We start from the raw sequence: 22,753 nt of genomic DNA on the forward strand, positions 1-22,753 counted from the left end.
ATAAGTTTTGTAATTATTTTACACAGAAAATCAAGTTATGTTGAAAACCTCATTCTATGATCCTGAATTAAGTGTCACTCACTATGTAAGCATGCATCCCAAATGTCTGGAATAGAAGACTGCATTAAAATAATGAGGTAACATAGTTTAAATAAAGAGATACTAGTGTAGCCATAGAAGTTGCAAGTGTCATGGACACTCCCTTCTCAGAGCCATCAGCATATTCTTTCACATTTTTTCACAGGTAGAATTTTGTAGAATGTGACAAGTACCAGAACTGCTGCAGCAAGCTTCAAGGAGCAAGGGCACAGTCAAACAAGGTTTTCAACCTGTATTTGAATTCTGGCTCAGCCAATCACCAGCTGTATGAAGTTTATCATTTACCTTCTCTGAATTTTAGTTGCCTCATTTAAAAATGGGAATTGTATTTATAGTCTGTCCATCTTAGAGGATTATGAAGATCAAATGAAATAAGGTGTGAAAGGGTTACTCATAAGTAAATCATAAAAACTAGCATAAGCAATGAGCCCCTGTGGAGGGACAGCTGATGCTAGATGCAACCACCTATTCCCCCTACTGTGTTTTTGAAAAGCGAACTGAATATTTAAAGAGGGGCTGAAAAGAAGCTACCTGCTTCACCCAAAATCTTCTGAGACTTTTCTGGGGAAATGATGCTCCCTGTTCACTATCAGCCATCAACATTAAATCTACATCATTTTTTTTTCACTCAAGCCTTTTTCCTCATTCCCAATCACAGAAATAAACCGATTGCTTTGAAAGGGCTGGAGATAAGAGGTGGTAATCTTAACACTATGGCCCTAATTTTGATGATTTTTTAAATAACAATGCATGACTAGATAGCAGTACCACCAAATACTTCCATAATATATTCTTCTACTTACTTTGTAACAATTAACTGTGCAAGGTAGGAAGAACATATATAATTATCCTGACTTTCAGAAAAGTTATGTGATTTATGCCCAAGCTAGCAGCATGGGGAACAATGTATCACTCCCCAACAATTCTTAATCTCATTCTCCACAGGCAGGCACAATAAGAAACCACTCTTCTCTTGCTAAGGAGTTTATCTTTCACTTTACTGAAGATATCAAAGCCATTCCCCAGGAGCTCCTTTGTCCCAATCTCCTTGTTAACTCCAGTCCCTCAGCACCCTCCCCCATTCTCTAGGCTCTGATTAAGCACTCCTTCCTGCCCATGTAACTAACTGCCCTTGATTACATTTCCCTCCTGTCTTCTCCAGTGTTCTCTCAATCATCCTCTCTGATACTTCATCCCTTCCTATCTACTGGTTCCTTCCTTACTGCCTTAAACACGCTCAAGGTTCTCCTATAAAAACTTGATTAAACCCTACTATCCTCTGTAGTCATCCCATAATTTTCCTCTTTTGCTAACTCCTAGAATATACACTCATTGCCCCTTTCTCCTCTCAACCCTTTGCAATCTGCCTCTAACTTAATCACTCAACTGAAAATTCCTCTTCCTAAAGTTACCAAGAATCTCTTAATTGCCAGTTGTGATGGTCTTTCCCATGGTATCTGACACTGTTGAGTATTGTTTCCTGTCCTACCCCCCACCCCCACCTCCCCAACCCCAAGTCCCCTTCCCAATTACAAACACCTTTCTGGGTTTTCAGAACACCACTTTTCTTTTCCTGGTTGGTTTCCTACCCTTCTGACGACTCTTCCTCTGTCTCCTTTGCTGGATTTCCATCTCAAATTCAGCTTGTTGCATACAAGTTGTTATTTCCAAGGCTCACAAAAATTTGGGGTCCTTGTCAACTCTTTATCCCACATATTCTGTAAGTTTCCAAATATTCCTACCTCTACACTATCTCGTGTACTTGACCCTTTCTCTCACAGCACTCCATCTTAGGACAGATCTTCATCAGCTCTCAAAAGGAAAACTGCAAACCCTAGGTTTCACTTTCTCTTTCACTCCAATCTATCCTCCACATAGCCACCATTATTTTGCTTATGGATCTGACCATGACATCCCCTCAAACTCCTTACTGCTTCTAGGATCACATATGTATCATTTAGCTTTTAAAATACTTTTACAACCTGGCCCAATCTAACTTTCTAGTCACATTACACATCATATGCCTTCCTGTATGCTGTAGTCTAGCCTACCCACTTCCAGCCAAATTGGCTTTCTCTCTGTTCCTCATGTAGCCCCTTTCCCACCTGTTCTTTTAGACTGGCCAATTCCCATGTCTGGAATGCATTCCCTCCTCACCTGTGTCCCATAGAATACCACCTCTCTCTTCAAGAAGTGTCTCAACCATCCTTCTACACAGCGCCTTTCCAGATATCTAGCGTCCCTCATTCCTAAACATTCTAATTGTACATGCCTCCCCCAATAGAAGGTTAGCTCCTAGGGAAAAGGGATTATTTAGTTTCCTGGTCCCTGTATCTCCAGTGCTTGCCTTTTATGTAGCAAAAGTTAAACAAATGCCTCTGGGCTGACTGTAAAACATACAGAGGAGGATGGGCATGCTAATTTTCACAAGTTTTTATATTTGTGCCTGTGGGGCTTTGTCAGTTCTTGAGCTGTGTGAAAATACTAATAGATCAACGGGGACAGATTTTCAAAAGAAAATAATTCTATTGCTATTAAGTGTCGCCCGGCCGGAGGCCCCGGCTCCCCCTTGTCACGGCAGTTACATCCAAGCTGAGAGTCGCTCACATGCTGACGCTGCTTATACTCGGGTATTGATCTTTCTAATGCTTAAACTCTTAATACATTCACTCAAAAGCACTCGTGCCAGTGATTCCCTCAGTTCAGACCCTTTGGTGTGTCGTCCAAGAACCTTTTCAATCCTATCCAGCCTTCTCCTCAACTCATCCATATGCTGAATGGTGGTGCTTTTTGTTCCATGGAACAGTATCCTGACAGATTTTGTTTATACCTGCAATAACCCAATCTCTGTCTGTTAAAATCCTATTATCTTTCAAGATCCAGCTCAAATCCCAAGCTCTTCCATGACCCCTTTCCTAATCCTGTCAGAATCATAAATGATCTATTCTTTCTTATAATCCATAGTACTTCTGAAGCTTTTATGGGGTTTATGCTCATTATACATTGTATATATGAAATGTAAATTCCTGGAGGGTAGGAACTTTCTCCTGTATCCCTATCACCTAGCAGATAGCAGCTTAACACTTATAAGTTGTTGGTGTGCATTGGTTCTACACTAGATTTTGAGCTTCTTGAGGAGTGAGGCCAAGACTTCTTTGACTTTATATTTTGCCTAGCTTTTCATATCATAGGAGTTTAACAAATGTTTGTTCACTATATAAAACATTCTTAAGTTTAAACTTACTCTGTGGCCATGAATAGTGCCTGTATCACACTGTTCATATAACAAGTATTTCCTAGGTTAATCAGACCAGTTTTCCCAGTTTCAGATTTTCCAGAAAGTCTAGACAAACAAGATGCCAAGGAATTAGACTGAGAAGTCCAGGCACTTTGATTGAGGATCAATTTAATCTTCTCTTCACTGGGTTTAGGAAAATCCTGTAGATTATTAAAAGAAAAAAAAGGGGAAAAAAGTTTAACGTATTATGTTTTGCTTTTGAATTAACCAGTACTGCTACAGTGGTAGGTTTCTAGTTAGACTTAAGTTTTCTTTACCTGTCATATCACAATTTCCCACTTTTACAACCCAAAATTATCTCTTAGTTGGCTTTGAAATCAGACAGTAAAATTGTCTGGCTAGTCATCAAAGACTCAAAGTACATTACAGAGCCAAAATAAATCTTCCTAGAGTCAGACTATCAATTTTAACAACACTACAAAGACATATATTATATACATAAAATATATATACTGTATGTCACTTCTGAACTGTGCCCTGTATGTCAAACTTTTATGAATATAAAATTTTTAGGTTAGGAAATATGCTATAGTGTTTTTACAAGATAGGAAAATGAAGAACTAAACCAAAATGCAATCAAATAAACTAAGCTAAAAAATAATAAATTAATCTACAGCCCTTTTAATGTAATATGTGCATCATTTATACACACTATTTTATTTTCTCAACATTCACGCCATAATTACATGTGCAAACTGGTTTGGAGCTAAAAGGAACATTTAGATGCATAGTTGTACATATATTTAGCAAGCCAAACTTCATATTTTACCTAAAATAACTCCATTTAATTTTCTTAGTTCTGTAGAAAAGTCATTGTTCTTTAAAGAGATAAAGTTATTTCCCAACCTGATTCTATGATGCAGTTGAGAAAATTTAAGTAAAGACCTGAAATGAGTTGATGGGTAAGAGAAGTATGAGGAGGAAACAAAAGGAAAATGAGTAAGGGGAGTGGGTGGAAGCAAGACTTTCCAAAACTGTAACCACTTGCTACATAAACTTTAGAAAGGTAACACTTCAACATGATTTCAAGAAGTGATTTCCTTTCATTAACAGCTAATTTCCATAGAAACTACTTTACTCCGAAGTACAATGACCACACGAGCTTCTTCTAAGTTTTAAATTGGATTTCAGAAAAGTACCAAAATTTCTTGTAAATGGCAATCTGCCATAAGGCAATAACATAGCTTCTATTATTAAGAGCAAAGTCCCAATTTGGGAACAAGTTACTGTCAGAGACACAAAAAGATATTTTTTCTGAAATATTATGCAAAAAGATATGTTAGTAAGGGCTACACATAATTTCAAAAAATAGAGCATATTTTAGAAATGTCCCAAAACTTACAAGATATTAATATTCTCACTATCTTCAAGAAGTCAAGCTACATATTCCCATAAATTTTTCTTTATGGATATTTTAATCCACAAGATGCAGATATTGACTATAACAAAGTAGTAATAAAGTTATCCTTTTTATTTCCACAATCCCTAATGAACTTTTTTGTGTACTTAATAGTCTAGTCTTTTCCTGGTTCTACTCTGTTCTTTGTACTGCTTCATGTAGTTTTAAAAAAAATTATTATTTACAAAAACTGCAAATGTGCTTAATAGGGGGCACAGTACCTTGTACTTCAAAAAAATCTGGAGCCATGACATTGTTGGTTTAGAGAACTTCTGGTGAGAAAATTCCCTGTGCCAGGGCAGATCTGTAACTGCTCTTTTAAGTTATAGTCTTAAAGAGGTTAAGGTACTTGTTCAGGTGTATAACCAGTAAGTGTCAGAGGCAGGACTTGAATCTATTCCTCTACTTTTATATTTGCTGAAGCAATTATCAGAACTTTTTTCTACTGGTAACTGAAAAACACAAATCTGTAAGTCACCAGGAAGCTTTAGAGATCAAAACAAACCTCACTGTTTCCAGTTTAGCAAACTGATTTTATTTTCTGATAGTTTTGTTTCTGTCAGAATGAATGATGCCTTGCCTGACTCTCACCCCATATCACTCAAAGAGGAAGGCACGGCTGTACAGTGATCCAATTTCTATTCTATCTTGAGAAGCCATAGTTGTTTTAAAAAAAAAAGGAAAATTAAGAAAATAGAAGCTGTCAGAATGTTTTCCAAACACTTGGAAAATATTTTCCAATTCAACTGGTTAAAAACATTTAAAAGAATGGACTCTCAGGAATTATCTTCTTAAGTAGGTAAAAGGTACTCATGTAATTTATAAACACATATGCAACACATAATGAGCTACCATGATGAATAAGTGCTACAAACCTATAATAAGCTGGGAACATAACTATGGTCATGTACCAACCAGTGAGCACCAGAAAAACCTTACTACACAGGATAAAATCTTTACTGGTCAGTCAGAACTGAAAATTGCTAATGAATTTTACTGTGTGGCAACTAACCAAAGAAATTAAGGATGGTATAAAGGCTAAGGAGCCAACAGGCAGGTAATTGGGTATGGTCTCAAGATGACAAATTCTACCCCAAGTTAGATGTTTACTGAGAAATAGTTAGTACTCAAGTTCCAATGCTGTTCTATATAATACTATACAGAGTGACACAGACGCCCTGGCTAGAAGAACCCAGTGTTTTAATTGACAGCATTTTCCATTTTTAAAATGCTTTTATTAAAAAGCACTTTAAATCACCTCATTAGATCCTAAGAACAACCCTGTGAGGAAGGTAATTCAAGTGTCATTCATCCTCATTTTAATAAATGAGGTAAATGAGCCTCAGAGAGACTGAATGACTCAGACTGATACAAATGAAGTATTCTTTCCATGACACCACCCTACTTTCTCCCTTTAAAAATACCAGTGTATTGATTATAATGTTATATGTGTTATAAACTCACTGAGTCTTATATACTTTTTAATCTACTAACTGGAGGACAATACACAGCACAAGACAGTATACTGACCTATTATGATAAAGTCAGTATGTGGAAGAAAATGAAAGCTATCACTTTTTAAAGTTGTTTCTCTCTCCTCTATATACTGACATGTCCTACTTCTTGGATCATTATGTTTTCTTTGAAATTCAAATTAGAAACGCCTAGCAAGAAATAAATATGACTTTAACAAAGAGAACCATGTTTTGTTTTGTTTTTTTGACTCAGAAAAGTTTCAGTATGAGAAGAGAGTAAAGACTTCAACTGGAAAACCCATTAGCCAACCTGTGAATTAAGTTCAGGATGTAAATGGGAGGGAATACAAAAGAAAATTCATGATTGAATCCATATGCCTATAAACTAAGCTGTGATGAAAAATTATTTAGCAATCAGGTTACATTAAAAGAAAAACAAGGTTTACCTTTTTTTTTTTTGTCTTTGAAATATTTAGTCACAGAGGCTAACTGAATTACCTTCTAGGACAGAACCACAGTCCATAGTAATTTTTAATACTTCTACAACCAATTTAGACAACTTATAAGAAACCTACAGACAAATAATTCCTAACACGAGGGATATAAAAAGGAGAGCTAAGCCACCACTCTCATTAACACTGTAGATTACTGCTCTTAAATTGATAATTAATATATCCATAAGTTACGGAGTCCATAAAAATCGTATTAATGATCATGTTGAATGCTAACCTTTACTATTTCCTTTCAAGACACACTCCATAGTTGTCACCATTTCAGTTGTTTACATGTCAATGTTATTGCACATTCATGTCACACTGTACCTTGATGGCTTCCAGAATAGGTTCATAAAGATCTGGAAATCCTGAATAATGATACATCATACAATGTATCAACTCTGTTAACTGAACTAGGAAGGTTGTACTGGAAGGCAGGCCATCAGTTCTAAAAGAGTGAACCAAGTTAACCACATGTGGAACAATCTAAAGGGGAAAAAAAAAGGGAAAAAAATCACTTGAAATGTACTTATAAGATGATAAACCTGGTAACAGCCTAGCTAATAAACTGTATTTTAATGGTACACAAGAGATATTTTTCGAATATTCTGTATTTTAAAAGCTTGGTATTCTCAAAATGTGGACAATATTTCAGCCCTTAAGAATTACATGGAATTTCATGCAATTCTCTTAAGAAATAAATTATATATTAAAATATCAAGTTCTAAAATAGTGAGGTCAACATTACCATTCTGAAAATATTTTAGGAGGAAGGAACCTTAGTTTTGGTCACACTAATCAGCTATCTTCCATGAGAATTACATTTTCGAAAAGATAAGCCCAAATTTAGTTTGGAGCTCCATCTAGTGTGGATGTAGTAAACCATAACACTACTCAAAATCTTGGAAATAAGAAACCACACAGGACACACACAAGTTATGGCACAGGTTCAATAGCTATTCTAAGAGTAAGAGAAGACTCTCTACTCTTAAGAATAAAAAATAATTTAGTAACATGAGCCATTTTTGTCTTTGTAACCTGTTATGTCACAGACCCACTTCTATTATTTAAGGGAATGGACTAGAATTTTGCCATTTATAATAATGAATGCATGGTTCAGGGAGAAGACAAAAAGGAAAACTGTTGGTATTGATATAACTAATGAGAATATATGGCATAGACAGGGTCCACTAAAGTCAACACAGACTAAAGATTAGGTAGGATGGTTCCAATGACAACTACTATTATTCTAAGAGATATTCTGAATGGAACTACTTAAATTTTGCAGCAAATAGTTTGTTGCATTCAGCAGATATGGATGACGTTTTGTTGAGTGGGGTAAAACCAATTATTTGCAAATATCCAACATAACTGTTTCCTCCAAACCCTGTTCTTTTGCATAATTACTATGGGAAGCTACCTTTCTACCTACAGTTTTTTCTGCAGATAATGCACGGTAAAAGCCAATCTAAAGCTCTTCCGTTATTCTTCTACTCCCACCTAAAACATAACCTTCCAACTCTCCTCACTACCAAAACTCTATATACAATTGGTTCTTTTGGCCATAGTCCATTCTCATGATTTTTAGTGCCCTGTTTCCTTTACTTGAAAGAATTCTCTCATACTTCAGTTCACTTCTCCAGCCTCAATAATCCTCAATTGCTTTAATCTTGCTTCCAGTCCAGGTATTAATTTTGAAAAATAAAAGTCATCAGTCTATACAGACTCCTAAAATTTCCACAGCTGGTATTTCAAATAATTAGCATTATCAACATTCCAAAAAAAAATTAATAGAAGTTAACATCAAAATGGGGAAAATTCATTGGAGGGGGAAGAGAAGAAAAAAAATCATCCAACTATATTGTTCCAAATACCCTGGGGACAGCATTTTGCTTTGCCCTTTCCTTTGGTAAGTACATCTGGGCCTTAGAGTATCTTATCTTCTGTCACATTCTGAACTTCCAGTTCTATTACAGTGACAAGAAAAGGAAAGATGGAAGGATTTATTCTCCATAAAGTTATATTCATTACAAGCAAGTACTTGTAATCTGTAATGTAATTACAAGTAATCTCTCAAATATTCTACACCCTAAATACCCTCAATTGCCAAATCTGGTTTTTCTTTATCTCCACAATATCTCTAAACCTTTGCCTCCTACTATCCACTCACAAGACCATCACCACCTTAGTTCATGCCTCACTCCTTACTTTTTATTATTGTAGTAAGATGATTGTAATAGCACTCAAACTTTGCTGCTTGCTATTTGTCCTTTGTTCTCAAAGAGGACCATGATATCAGGGAGACGATGCCACGACATGCACAAGAACTGGATTTAAGTGAGGGAGGGCTGTGCAAAGTCACCAGCCTCACTTTCGCCTTCAGAGCCATCTGGGTCCAGTGGCCAGATATGGATCAGGACAACTGGAGATGGCCCAGGATGCAGTGGTGAACCTTGGTCTTTTCAAGCTCAGGTTTTTAACAGGTCTCTGCTTGACGGAGGCAATGCCCATTCAATGAGACTTAATAAAAATGAGGCAAAGAATGGACTCTTAAAAAAAAAGGGGAGGGAAAGATCCTCAGGGTTTCTGGCCAAAACAAATTGTTATTTGCATTTGTTCTGAGCTAATCAGGGCCCAGTGACCAAATAGAGCTTGATCTGGGACCAGAGTGATGTGGAGTTAAGGTTAGTCTTCAAGAAAAACCCCAAAATAACAACAAAAAAAAGTTTCAGAGATTAAAATTTTCGTTCTCTTTGGGCAGAATACCAGTAGGTAGGGGTGTGGTATCCTATGGAGAGAAGAAAGAGGAAAAAAGAAAGCAGCCATGTTGCCCAACTGGAAGCTCTCTACTTACAGAGGTTACTATTTGTCCTTCATTCTCGAGGAGGACCATGACATGCAAGTGAACTAGGTTTAAATGAGAGAGGGCTGTGCAAAGTCACCAGCCTCACTTTCTAAACTTCTGGAGCCATCTGGGTCCAGTGGCCAGATGTGGATAAGGATGCAGGGGGATGCAAACTTCAGTGCCTCCCTATTACCCCCGGGAGCAAACAACAACATTCTCTGTTTGGCATTTAAAGCTCCTCACAACCTGGCCCCAAATGACTTACACACACTCTTCTGCTTTGTTCACTCTATGGACCAGGCAACCTAGCCCTCTTACTACTTCTCTTTCATGGCACTCCATTTCCCATCTCTGTTCTCTGATGCCTGGAATGCGCTCCAACCTCATTTCTGCCTAGACTTAGCTGAAGTGTCACCTTCTACTGTCCTGGTGACTGAATAAATAGAAGAATCAAATAAAAGCAATTTTTTCAAGAAATTAACGTTTGGAACAAAGGACATAGATGGGGAGTGGAAGAAGGGGAGGAAGAGGGAAGTTAAGCTCTTTCCATATCATTCTGGAACTTTTAGGAGCCTTATCTTTAATCAATATTGTGTGATCCATGTTATTTCTTTACTTCAAGGTCGTTCTTATAAAGAGTTTTGTGTTTAAAAGAATTCTACCTATTCACTACATGTCACCAAAAAGGTCAGTGAAAAAAAAATTCTATCCTTTCAAGTTTTGAAAATACTCCTTAATTTTTAACCCAGATTCAGAGTTGTAACATTTACAAGGCATTTTCTTTACGCTGACACAGGTGGTTCAAGTATTATAATCTCCATGAAAAAAATAAAATCCAGACCTGTAATTCCACAATGCTGGGAATTTCTGGGTGGAAACTCCCACCAAACACAAAACAGTAACTTATCTGTAACTTTTTAAGTCCTAGAGAGTTGCCTTAGGGGACCCTGAGAGGTCATGAGTTAAGAGGCAGAAGGAACCTGAGTTGCCTAGACTACAAGTGCAGAATGTCTTATTTATCCCCTATGTAGTATCTTAAATAGCCTACTGCTAATATGGTGAAACGACCTCATTTTGAGAATATAAAACCTGACTAAAAATTTTAAAAGCAATTTAGCATTTAGAAATAAAATGGAAAAGTAACTTACCAAATGGAAAGCCTCTGGAGAATGCTGAAAACTAAGCAACATGTGGGAAAGAACTGCAAGAGCACCAGGTCTCACAAGAGGAAACCAAAGTCGATTAAAAACCTTTAAAACAAATTCAAATATTCATCATGTTTCATTTTTTCAAAAAAGCATGAACATGTTAAAGACTGCCTAGTCTAAGATATTTTAAGTTACCAAAATTTCTTCTGAAGTAACCTTTTTTTATTTTTGTACTTGGCATAATCTAGAAAATCCCCCAAAACTCTGCAGAGGTCTAAGTACTATACAATGAAATACTTCTAGCTACATAATCTTATTAGAAATATGTCTTTATATAAGATAGGGATTTTCCAAACCTTAAATAGCTATAGGAATATGAGCTATTACTATGGATACTTCAATTGTAACACTTGTGTTGGCAACCAAAAATGGGCTCCTTAGCACTTAGTCAACAAGTGCCCTTGACTAGTTTGGCTTTTGCCCCTGAACTGAATGCTGTTTGTATGTTGGACTGGAGTAAGCTTGTCGGCCCCTTCACCTTGCTTAAGCTGATCGAAAGAACCTGTGCTTTCCCCGGCATACCTTACACCCCCGCAGAAGCCAGATGGTTAAAAACAGCTTCCGTTGGAGCCAGAGGCTGCTATAGCTACAGCCACAGCCGAAGCTGAAGCAGGAGCTGCCAGTAGCAGAGCTGACCTATGGGAGGAAGCTGAACAAGGACTTGAGGCCAGTGGGTAATCTTTTTACCATAGAGGGGGAAGCATGATTTTGTTTTACACCATCATGCTTCTCTGTAGCCTCCTGGTTACTCTTGTAAGGCGTACTTATTGGGCCTGGGAGCTTTTGATCAATATGTCAAAATGGGGATGCTGGTTCATGGGTTGGTTACTGTGGAGCCTAAATATATGCTTTGATTCTTCTGCCTCCTACTTTGAGAGTTTCTTATATCCGGCGGTTCCGAACCTTTCAGACACATATATGATCCTCTTTGAGATTATAAACTCTGCCCTCCTAATACAACACTGTATTTTAAAAGGGCCTTTAGAAAGTACTTTTATCTTAATTATGCACAAATAATTCATAAGCAAGTACAATCTCTAACTGATTAACTGAATATTCACATACCTTCAGCAAGTACTCCCTTTCCCACCTTCCAAATAGGCAAAAGCATTAATTTGTTCATTATATCCCTTAAATGGAAAGGTTCTCATCCCACCTACCAATTCAATTTTGAGCAAAGTAACATCTATCAAAATAGTAAACTTCTGGACTGCTGCCAGTCCTTTCAGCAGTGCAATCACCCAAGTCTCCACATGCTGTGCCAAAGGCCAAGATAACCAATCAATCATTCTGAAAGACAAAAGAAAATCAGAAAAAACCTGTAAGCATATTTTCAAAATATTTTGCTCAGGAACAGCAAGAGTTCCAATACAGAGCACTAATTTATTTTTTTTTTACAAAGGATTAAGATGAGAACAAAAATGTAGGTTCTCAGATGAATAAACAGCAGTGAATTCCCTCTCCATCTAACATACTTCTAAGAAACTGTTTAAATCATTATCCATTCACTCATTCAAAACAAGTATTTGAGTTTCTCCTCAAACATCTCATTTCCCACCCATTTTGGACTTCTTGTACTTTTCCACCATGCCCCCAGTAAACTCATCAGGAACTCTCATCATTATGCAAGATCCAATCCACATTGTTACTACCCTTTGTCCCTCCAATCAGAAGGTAGAGTAATAAAGTACATTTAAGGAGAAGGGACAGCACAGGCATCTCATTTTCTATAGAGCTGTATATCCTCTTTTTCTTCATCATCCCCCAGCCCCACTTTCCACCTTTCTTTTGTGTGCTGTCTTCCCCAATTAGATTGTAAACCACAATCCAGTAGGTACTGTCTTTCCTTTTCTTATCTGTATTTTTAGCACAGTGCCTGGCACACAGTACATGTTTAATAAATGTCTACTGACTATGGACTGAATATATGAGTGCCCATGAGTGAGACACTGTGAAGAATAAGAGAGATGAATAAAGGACCATCCCTGTCCTCCTGGAGTTTATAATATAACGATCTGACAAAAGAATGCTATAGAATGGTTGTCAGTTTGCACTGGTTGAAGGAGTCTTGGTTGGAAGATCCCTTAATCACAAGTGTCAACTCCTGAGTTATGGTCTGAACTAGATTAAATTGTAAATGGGAAATATTTAACAAAATCAATAAAAATACAATAAAACACAGATATTACACTTTAAAATGAAGTCAATGTGTGGAGATTCTTACGTATTTATTAGTGTCCCTATTTCTATGTGAGTTTGACACTATTTCCTTATTCTCCTCAATTTTTTTTTAAAGAAAGGGAAAAGAGCTAAAGGCTAAATCTTGAGACAGAAAGGCAGAATCAAAGAAACTAAAAAAGAACCAGGAAAGGGCAGAGCCAAGATGGCAGCTGAAAAGCTGGGACTAGTGTGACCTCCCCACCGAGTCCCTCCAAAAACCTATAAAAATTGGCTCTGAACCAATTCTAGAACTGCAGAACCCACAAAACAGCAGAGGGAAGCAGGGATCCAGCCCAGGACAGCCTGGATGGTCTCTGGGTGAGGTCTATCCTACACGGAGCTGGGAGTGGAGCGGAGCAGAGCCCAGTGTGCGCTTCCCGAACCAACCACACCAGGAGCCGGGCGGAGCTTGCCCTAGCGCCCTGAATCAGTGAGCTGCAGCAGTTACCAGACTTCTCAACCCACAAACACCAAAGACAACAGAGAAGGTTAGTGGGAAAAGCTGCGGGAATGGAAGGAGTTTGCTGTTTGGCTACCACCTTGGGGTCAGTGGAAGGTGGGGCAGCTACAGAACTACAGCTGCAGTTGCTTCTGGCCCCAGGCCCACTTGGTGGGAGGAATTAAGTGGCAGATCAGAGCAGGAGTGCAGAGCCTGTTGAAGATCTAAGTCCAGTCGGGGCTGGGGGTTCTTGGGGAAGGAGGAGTGCTGGTGTGGCAGAGCTGGCACATCCCCCCAAGCTTGGAACATAAAACTCTCTAGTCTACAAGCAGTCATACCCCACTGAAAAACTCAAGTTAGTTGGTTGGGAATATGGCCAGGCAGCAAAAACGCACCCAGATTCAGTCTCAGACTTTGGATTCTTTCTTTGGTGACAAAGAAGACCAAAACATACAGCCAGAAGTCAACAAAGTCAAAGAGCCTACAACAAGAGCCTCCAAGAAAAACATGAACTGATCTCAGGCCATGGAAGAGCTCAAAAAGGATTTGGAAAAGCAAGTTAGAGAAGTAGAGGAAAAATTGGGAAGAGAAATGAGAAGGATGCGAGAAAACCATGAAAAACAAGTCAATGACTTGCTAAAGGAGACCCAAAAAAATGCTGAAACATACACTGAAGAAAACAACACCTTAAAAAATAGACTAAATCAAATGGCAAAAGAGCTCCAAAAAGCCAATGAGGAGAAGAATGCCTTGAAAGGCAGAATTAGCCAAATGGAAAAGGAGGTCCAAAACACCACTGAAGAAAATACTACCTTATAAATTAGACTGGAGCAAGTGGAAGCTAGTGACTTTATGAGAAATCAAGATATTATAAAAAAAACCAAAGGAATGAAAAAATGGAAGACAATGTAAAATATCTCATTGGAAAAACCACTGACCTGGAAAATAGATTCAGGAGAGATAATTTAAAAATTACTGAACTACCTGAAAGCCATGATCAAAAAAAGAGCCTAGATATCATCTTTCAAGAAATTATCAAGGAGAACTGCCCTGATATTCTAGAACCAGAGGGTAAAATAGCGATGGAAAGAATCCACAGATTGCCTCCTCAAATAGACCCCAGAAAGAAATCTAGGAATGTTGTCACCAAATTCCAGAGCTCCCAAATCAAGGAGAAAATACTGCAAGCAGCCAGAAAGAAACAATTTGAGTATTGTGGAAACACAATCTGAACTCAAGATCTAGCAGCTTCTACATTAAGAGATCGAAGGGCTTGGAATACGATATTCTGGAGGTCAATGGAACTAGGATTAAAACCAAGAATCACCTACCCAGCAAAACTGAGTATCATGCTCCAAGGCAAAATATGGACTTTCAATAAAATAGAGGACTTTAGAGCTTTCTCAGTGAAAAGACCAGAGCTGAATAGAAAATTTGACTTTCAAACACATGAAAAGGTAATCAAGAAAAAGAAATTGCAAGAGATGTATGATTCATGAGACCTCAGTATTAGGGTAGCTGAAGGGAATATTCATATATATATGTTTATGTATATATATGTATATGTGAGTGTGTATGTATGTATGTATGTGTGTGTGTGTGTGTGTGTATATATGGAGAGAGGGAGAGAGAGAGAGAGAGAGAGAGAGAGAGAAAGAGAGAGAGAGAGAGAAAGAGAGAGAGAGAGAGCGCGCGCGAGCGGGCACAGGGTGAGTTGAAGATGAAGGGAAGATATCTAAAAGAAATAAAATCAAATTAAGGAATGAGAGAGGAATATATTGAGAGAGGGAGATAGGGAGAGATAGAATGGGGTAAATTATCTCGCATAAAAGTGGCAAGAAAAAGTGGTTCTGAAGGAAGAGAAGAGAAGGCAGGTGAGGGGGAATGAGTGAATCTTGCTCTCATCAGATTTGACCTGAGGAGGGAATGCCATACATACTCAATTGGGTAACTTACCCCACAGGAAAAAAGGAGGAAGAAGAAGATAAAAAAAAGGGGGGATGATAGAAGGGAGGGCAGATGGGGGTGGAGGTAACCAAAAACAAACACTTTCGAAAGGGGACAGGGTCAAAGGAGAAAATTCAATAAAGGGGGATAGGTTAGGAAGGAGCAAAATATAGTGAGTCTTTCACAACATGAGTATTGTGGAAGGGTTATACATAATGATACGCATGTGGCCTATGTTGAATTGCTTGACTTCTTAGGGAGGGAGGGTGGGAAGGGAAGAGGGGAGAGAATTTGGAACTCAAAGTTTTAAAAACAGATGTTCAAAAACAACAAAAAAAGTTTTTGCATGCAACTAGAAAATAAGATACACAGGCAATGGGGCGTAGAAATTTATCTTGCCCTACAAGAAAGGGAAAAGGGGATGAGAGGGGAGTGGGGTGACGGAAGGGAGGGCTGACTGGGGAACAGGGCAACCAGAATATGCGCCATCTTGGAGTGGGGGGGAGGGCAGAAATGGGGAGAAAATTTGTAAATCAAACCCTTGTGAAAATCAATGCTGAAAACTAAATATATTAAATAAAAAAAAAATGAAAAAATGAAAGAACCAGGAAAACATAAGGGTAATAGAAAGCATAAGAAGAAAAATTTAAGGAAAAGGGATAGGTTGCAGTAGTGTTAAAATTTCCATAAATTTGAAGGTGAATGAGAGCACCAAGAGTATAGTTTTGGTATAGTATTCATTCAGTCAACAAGTCAGGCACTATATATAAGTGCTAGGTATCCAAAGGCAAGAACAAAACAATCTCTGCCCTAAGAAGCTTAGGTTCTATCAGGTGGGGGAGGGGAGAATAATGATGAATGAGGTTAAGGAAGGAAAAGAAGAGGTGGTGAGAAAATGAAGGCATTAGGGGTAGGTTAATTCATTTAAAGCTGATAGTGACAGGAAGCAGACTGAATGAAAGCTAAAAAAGAATTAGACAAAAGCCTTTTAAACAAAGACCAAAATATGTGAACATAGAAACGAAGAAACAAGTGAGGAAATTTAAAATTCTGGAGACGGAATGGTTAGGGTTTGGGAGAGGGGGAAGGGAGTCTGTGGAGTAGAGAGAAGGGGTTAGTTTTATGAGAATCCTGGATATATAGCACTTTGCACTGTTATGACTTTAAAGTATGAAAAAATTGTTTTATGATCTTGTTACTTTGTTTAAAAAACTAAAAGTGGGTTTGGTAGTGATTTCAGAAAACTTAATTTAATTTAATTAAAAATGTCTCTTGCTTACAAATCTACAATCATCGTCAATATAGTGACATGAATACCTGCACAGAGCTTGAGTCATGCTTGCATCTTTTACATTTGGATCCGTGGTAAGGCTCCTGATGAGAACTGTAATCATCTGCAGTGGAATATGCTGCACAAGACTCGCCAAGGCAACGGAGGGTTCAAATGAAGCATCTATTTAAAAAACATACAACAAGAAAGTCCAAATAAAGCCTGAGGAATATGGCACATTAGAAACATATTAAGAGAATATAAATTACAACATAAGATTTTGTTATGCTATATCCCAAAGACATCCTTTAACATAGTAAAAGGAGGAAAATGGTGGCATATATATTCTTAAAGTACATCTTATGTACATCCATGCAACAGATAGTCAAAAGTCTGGAATGTCTTACTTATTAAAAATATCAAGGTTATTTTTTTATTCATTATTATATATTTATTTTGTGCTAACGTTTATATTTATGGAATATATTATCTGTTTAATGACCAGAAACAGCTGGTGGTACAATGGCTAGAGAAAGCTGGACTTGTAATCAGGAAGACCTGAATTCAAATCTGGCCCTCAGGAATGCACCTAGGCAAGTCACTTAACATGTCTGCCAGTTTTCTCAACCATAAAATATGAAGATAATAGTACCCATTTCCCAGATCCAATGAGATATCAAGTTAAAACAAACAAAAATCTCCTCTTAGTCCAGTGTCAGGCACATAGCAGGAGCTATAATGTTTATTTTCCACATATGTGTGTGTTACAGTTTATAACAGAAAGTGGTATACAACTACATAATTTGACATTTTATTTCAAAGTAACAACCATTAAATGAACCTAATCAATACTGCTAATGGGTTTCAATCCTGCTCTGCCACTTAGTACGTAAATGAAATTGGGGGTAAAAGTCTCAAATTCTCTCAGTACGAGTTTTCTTATTAGGAAGATGAGAAAAATACTACTTGAGATAGTTTTCACAGAGCATTTGTAGTGAGGATCAAATTAAAACTTTATAAAGTATAAATGCCAGGTATCAAATTCATATTAGTTACATTAAGAGGTAAAAAATTACTTTCATCACATCCACTGAGATAAAAAGGAGGATAAAAGGAGAGAGGCAAACATTAACGCATTAGATAAATTACTCAATTTATGACAGAATATTAACAAAGTTACAATGACATATATGGATTAAAATGATAATTTAAAAATACTTTGAAAAAACTTGACAATTTTAATTGGTATTCACATTAAATGCGAAGTGGATGGAGAGAGTCCTGGTCTGGAGTCAGGAAGATCAGAGTTCAAATATGATTTCAGACATTTACTAGCTGTGTGACTCTGGGTAAGTCACTTAGATCTGTTTGCCTCAGTTTCCTCATCTATAAAATAAGCTGGAGAAAGAAATAGCAAACTACTCCAGTATGTTTGCCAAGAAACCCCCAAACGGAGTCACAGAGAGTCAGGCATAACTAAAAGTGACCGAACAGGTATAACATATAGCATGGAATGTAGCACCGCCTAAAATTCCAACATCCCATTTTTTTCTTAGCATATAAGTAGTGATAAAGTATTTTAAGTAGGTATAGATGATTACAGTTCTCATCAAGTATGATTTGAGGGGAGCAAAGTCTAAAAGCAGACCCCATTTCTACTAGTAACTGAAAGTTGATTTAGGATGTCAACCTAGAGTGCGTGCTTCTTACCAGCTTTATCTCTACAAACCACACAAGAAATTAATCAATAAATTGACTGACTTGGTGAATCATTATGTTTAGGATACAAAGATTAATAAAATATGGTCCTTTGTTTTCAAGGAATTTACACAACCTAATAGGAAGATAAGAGTATAGGAATAATTAATTTACCCAGAGCAGGAATAATTTGCCCAAAACAGTATAATCAAGGGCTACAAAGGAGGCAATGAATGAGGAGTTTAGGGAGTTCTGTGAAGAGATCACATTCCACTGGGAGGTAATCAGCAAAGAAGGAAAGTAAGGATGGCAAACTGGGAAGGGAGGCTGCATTTCACAAAGTTTTGCTAATGCCTTTTGTTTTTATGTCAGTCATATCTGGAAATACCTACTTTCTTACTTCAAAATTGGATGCTTCCTTTTAACTAAGGAAAAATACTAAAAAATGGGTAAGATTTCGCTAGAAGGCAAACTCCAAAGGAGTGAAGAGCCTAGAAAGTTTGAGGAATAATTTGGGAATGAGTTTATAGTTGAGGGCTAGGGGGACACAAAGTTAAAAAGGTAGGACGAGGCCACTGCAAGGAGAGCCTTAAACATCAGCTTACAAAATTAAATTTTATTGAGTAAGCAATGGGAAATTATTGCAGGTTTTTGAGCAGAGGGGGATGACAAAGCAGACATGACTAGTATAATTAGGGTATATAATTACAGATAAATGACATATCAAATGAGAATGTGTAGACTGGGTGTGGAAAACAAAGGTAATTTAGTGCTGGGAGCAGGCCTTTAACCCCAGGACACCTCCAGATCAGGAAATACCAGACCAGAATAAGAAATGAGAAGCCCTAGGTGAGAAGATTTCCTGATGATTACATCTAGGACCCCAAGAAGGCCTACTTCCCTCTTCTCCTTGCACCTTTATCTGTGGATACTGTTCTTTAGAATTCACCCCAAAAAACTATTTATATTTCTAAATTCCCATCATTACACATTCCTAATCTTATTCTCCCCTTCTACATGTTAGAGAACAAAAATTGCAATGGATAGGAATAAAATATTAGTGACAGGTTGAGTAAGGACGCAAATTACTTTCTGGAAAGTCTTAGGATATTCACAGAAATACGAGACATTACATTAAGCCAATTCAGTTAGCTATAATGTTTACCCTGTGATTATGAGTCATTAATGATTAGGAAAAAACTTCATCTTCAAAACAGTCCATAAATAACTTGAGCAAAGGCAAAGTAGTACAGAAGCTTTATTAATGTCACTAGTTTTCTTGACAGAGTGGAGCATGTAGCAACAGACACACCACTGGCTGAGAGTCAGGGAACCTGGGTTGAGAATCCAGTCACCACCTATATGACGTTGGACAAATCCATGAATTTCTCTGGGTCTCAGGTTTTTCCGACTGTAAAATAAGGCAAACTGGACTGCATGGTTACTAAGGTATCTTGCAGCTCTAAATTTATGTTCCTATAACCTAGTAGTTTTAAAACTTATTCTAAAACAAAACTGACCTTCTTCCACTAATCACCTCCAGCTTCTGATCTCCCTATTTTTGTTCACCCTACTACCACACTCTCCTTAGTCACCTAGCTGTAAAATGTATTTCTCTTGACTTTTCTTACCAGTCAGTTAATGAGAATTTATTAAGTACTTACTATGTGCCAGGCACTGTGCTATGCACTGGGTATATAAAAGAGCAAAAGGCAGTGCCTGCCTGGGAGGAGCTCAAATGTAATTAACAGAGAAGACAACATGGAAACAAATATGTACAGGGATAAGCCATATACAAGATAAAAAGGAAATGGTCAATAGAGGGAAGGCATTGGAATTAAGAGGAATTTGGAAAGGTCTGCAGTAGAAGGTGGGATTTTAGATGGGACTTGAAAGAAGCTAGGAAAGTCTGAAGGCAGAGATGAAAGAGAACCTTCATTTAGATTATGGGGGACAGGCAGTGAATACACTGGGAGCTGAGAGACATTAAAGCCTTCCATGATGTGGCCCTATTTTATATTTCCCACTACCTTCCCTATACACCAGCATAGTCCCCTTTAATCCTCAAGTCTCAGGAGCTTTCCCAATCTCCAAACTTTTGTTTATACATTTCCTCTTTCCTGAAATGCCCTGAATGTCACATCTCCGCCACTGAAAATCTTATCTATCCTTGACCATTTCAAACGCCACCTACCATCATGAATCCTCGACACAGGAGGGATTTGTCTGTGGAACCTCCAAAACTACTTTGCCTGTACCCGTATATTAAGGCCTTCTTCCTACTTCTTCGTGTTATGATAATTACAGCCTTTTTATCCTTGTTTTCATACTCCTCACCTCCAACTAGAGTCTAAGCTCTGAAAGGGCATTATCAATCTTCCTTATCTCCCAGGTTCCGCAGTGTCGGTACGATGAGCCCGCTAACTGAATGTTGAACAAATATTGCTTTTAGTGTATTTATAAAGCGCTGGGAGACCTGAAGAAAACAAGAGTTCAACAAATCTTTGGACGTGGTTACTGCCCAGTGAGTTTGTGAGTGTTTTGTTTTTTAGAGGGAGGGAGGGGTTAATTTTACTTATGGAGCTCCTGATACAAATTCACGTTAGAAAATTACAAGAAAACTCCTTACCAGTGGAAGAGATACTTGCAAAAACTTCTTGCAGGGAAGGCAGCAGCGTGGAAGGTTCAGCCTTCCAAATGTTCTGCAGCAAGTTGCTTACTTTGGTCACCTGTGCGACATACTCCCGCAGCTCTTTCTCCTGGGTGGACACGCACTGGAAGTGGCCTATGGTCCGGACCAGCTGCTGGCAGAAGGCCACCGACAGCTTCCCTTTGGGGATGCACTGCACGAAGTCGCTCAGGAGGTCGCTCAGCCGTGCACACAGCGCCGGCTCGGGCCTCTCGCACACCATGCGCAGGACCTCCACCTGCAGCAGGCTGAACAGGTCCAGCACCGACGGGCAGCTCATGATCAGCTTTAGCCCATTGTGGATGTAGTCTAGGATGGCCACGTCCTTCCTGTCCAGCGTGCGGTAGCCGCGCTGCAGAAGGCCCAACACAAAACTCTTGTTGAAGAAGCTCTCGAACTCCGATCGGTGGTAGCGGGCATAGGCCTCCAGCACCTGGTGTCCCACCTGCCTTTGAAAGGGGTCTTGGCCCTCGAGGATGAGCCTCGTCGTGAGGCCGAACATGGCCTCGCACTGCGCCTCGTCCAGCCAGTTCTCGGCCGACTCCACCACCTTGCGCACGATCACCTTCTTGACCGGCAGCGGGTGCGACGAGCTCACCAAGCCCTCCAGGATCTTGTCCATGGCGGCGGGGGCGGCACGGGACAGGGGGTGGCAGCAGAAAGGATGAGAGGACCCGGGCAGAGGCCAGGGGGGGCAGCAGCTGGACCGGCCACCGCCGCCGCCGCCGCCTCAGCAGCAACATCTATGGGGCGGGCGGGCCCATCCGAGAGGGAGCGCGTGCGGGGGGCCGCCCAGGACGGGACGGAGCCCGCACCGGAGCCGCCAACGCTCCGCTCCTCCGGCTCTGCTGCCGCCGAGGCGCCCGAGGCCCGACACCCGCCAACGCCGCCTCGTCCGTAGTAGAAGCTCGCCGCGGTCCCGGGCCGGCGGCCTCCCTCACCATGGGCGCCGGCCGCGGAGTAGCGGCGGGGGTCGCGGAGCCCAGGGAGGAGGAAAGGTCTTTGGTCTTCGCCCCTCCCCCGACTCCCGGGGTTAGAAGAAGGTCGGGGCGAGCTCCGGCAGAACCGAAAGAGAAAACCGGACCGGGAACTAGCGAGGAAAGAGACAGAACCCCGTTGACCCCGGATACAGAAGCAGCTCCAAACAGGAAGTGAGGAAAATCTAGGTCAGTTGGAAGTGGAAGAGGAGGGCCACGCCCCTTTTTAAGCCTGAGGTGGGCCGGGCTGGGGCCCCGCCCCTTCCTTGGACCTCCCCCCTTCCCCTCCCGCCCCCCCTTCCCTCCCCTCCCCTCCCCGCCTCTGCCAATTAATGCGCAGGCGCGCCCTCCTCCCCTACTTAATTTCCCCGCCCCCTCCCCTTCTTGTCTCCGCCCCTCCAGCACAGTCACGCGGCGACGTAGCCGACGCTCCCGGCTGCGTCGTCACTGGGGAAGTTCTGTCCAGTCACAGGCGACCGCGGTGGGAAGAAGAGGCCAGACCGGGAAGCAGTCTGCGTGAACGGTCGCGGGGGGACGTGCCTCAGCGCCTTCACTTCCGGCCGCCTCGAGGCAGTTGTTTCCCCACACACCCTCCCCTCCCCCCACCATTCCTTTGTTGTGCGCGTGCGCAGCCGTTACTACGCACACTTTCCCCGCCCTCCCCTGTTCTCCCTTCCCGGCAGCCTGCTTGAGGT

The 22,753-nt window shown here is 39.8% G+C and overlaps 1 protein-coding gene across 1 annotated transcript in view; it reads right to left on the minus strand.

Annotated features, from left to right (window-relative positions):
- The window catches only part of USP38 (ubiquitin specific peptidase 38), a 37,492-nt gene extending 15,206 nt beyond the window's left edge, over nt 1-22,286 (minus strand). The window contains exons 1-6 of the mRNA XM_036762696.1: nt 21,022-22,286; nt 16,742-16,877; nt 11,979-12,108; nt 10,759-10,860; nt 7,093-7,251; nt 3,344-3,537 (exon numbers count right to left, since the gene is read on the minus strand). Coding sequence (XP_036618591.1) covers nt 3,344-3,537; nt 7,093-7,251; nt 10,759-10,860; nt 11,979-12,108; nt 16,742-16,877; nt 21,022-21,703 — 1,403 coding nt within the window. The 5' untranslated portion in view covers nt 21,704-22,286. The remainder of the gene's footprint in view (nt 1-3,343; nt 3,538-7,092; nt 7,252-10,758; nt 10,861-11,978; nt 12,109-16,741; nt 16,878-21,021) is intronic.
- Nucleotides 22,287-22,753: the final 467 nt, after the last annotated feature.

Source organism: Trichosurus vulpecula, chromosome 6 (assembly GCF_011100635.1).
Source record: "Trichosurus vulpecula isolate mTriVul1 chromosome 6, mTriVul1.pri, whole genome shotgun sequence".
Taxonomy (NCBI): Eukaryota; Metazoa; Chordata; class Mammalia; order Diprotodontia; family Phalangeridae; genus Trichosurus; species Trichosurus vulpecula.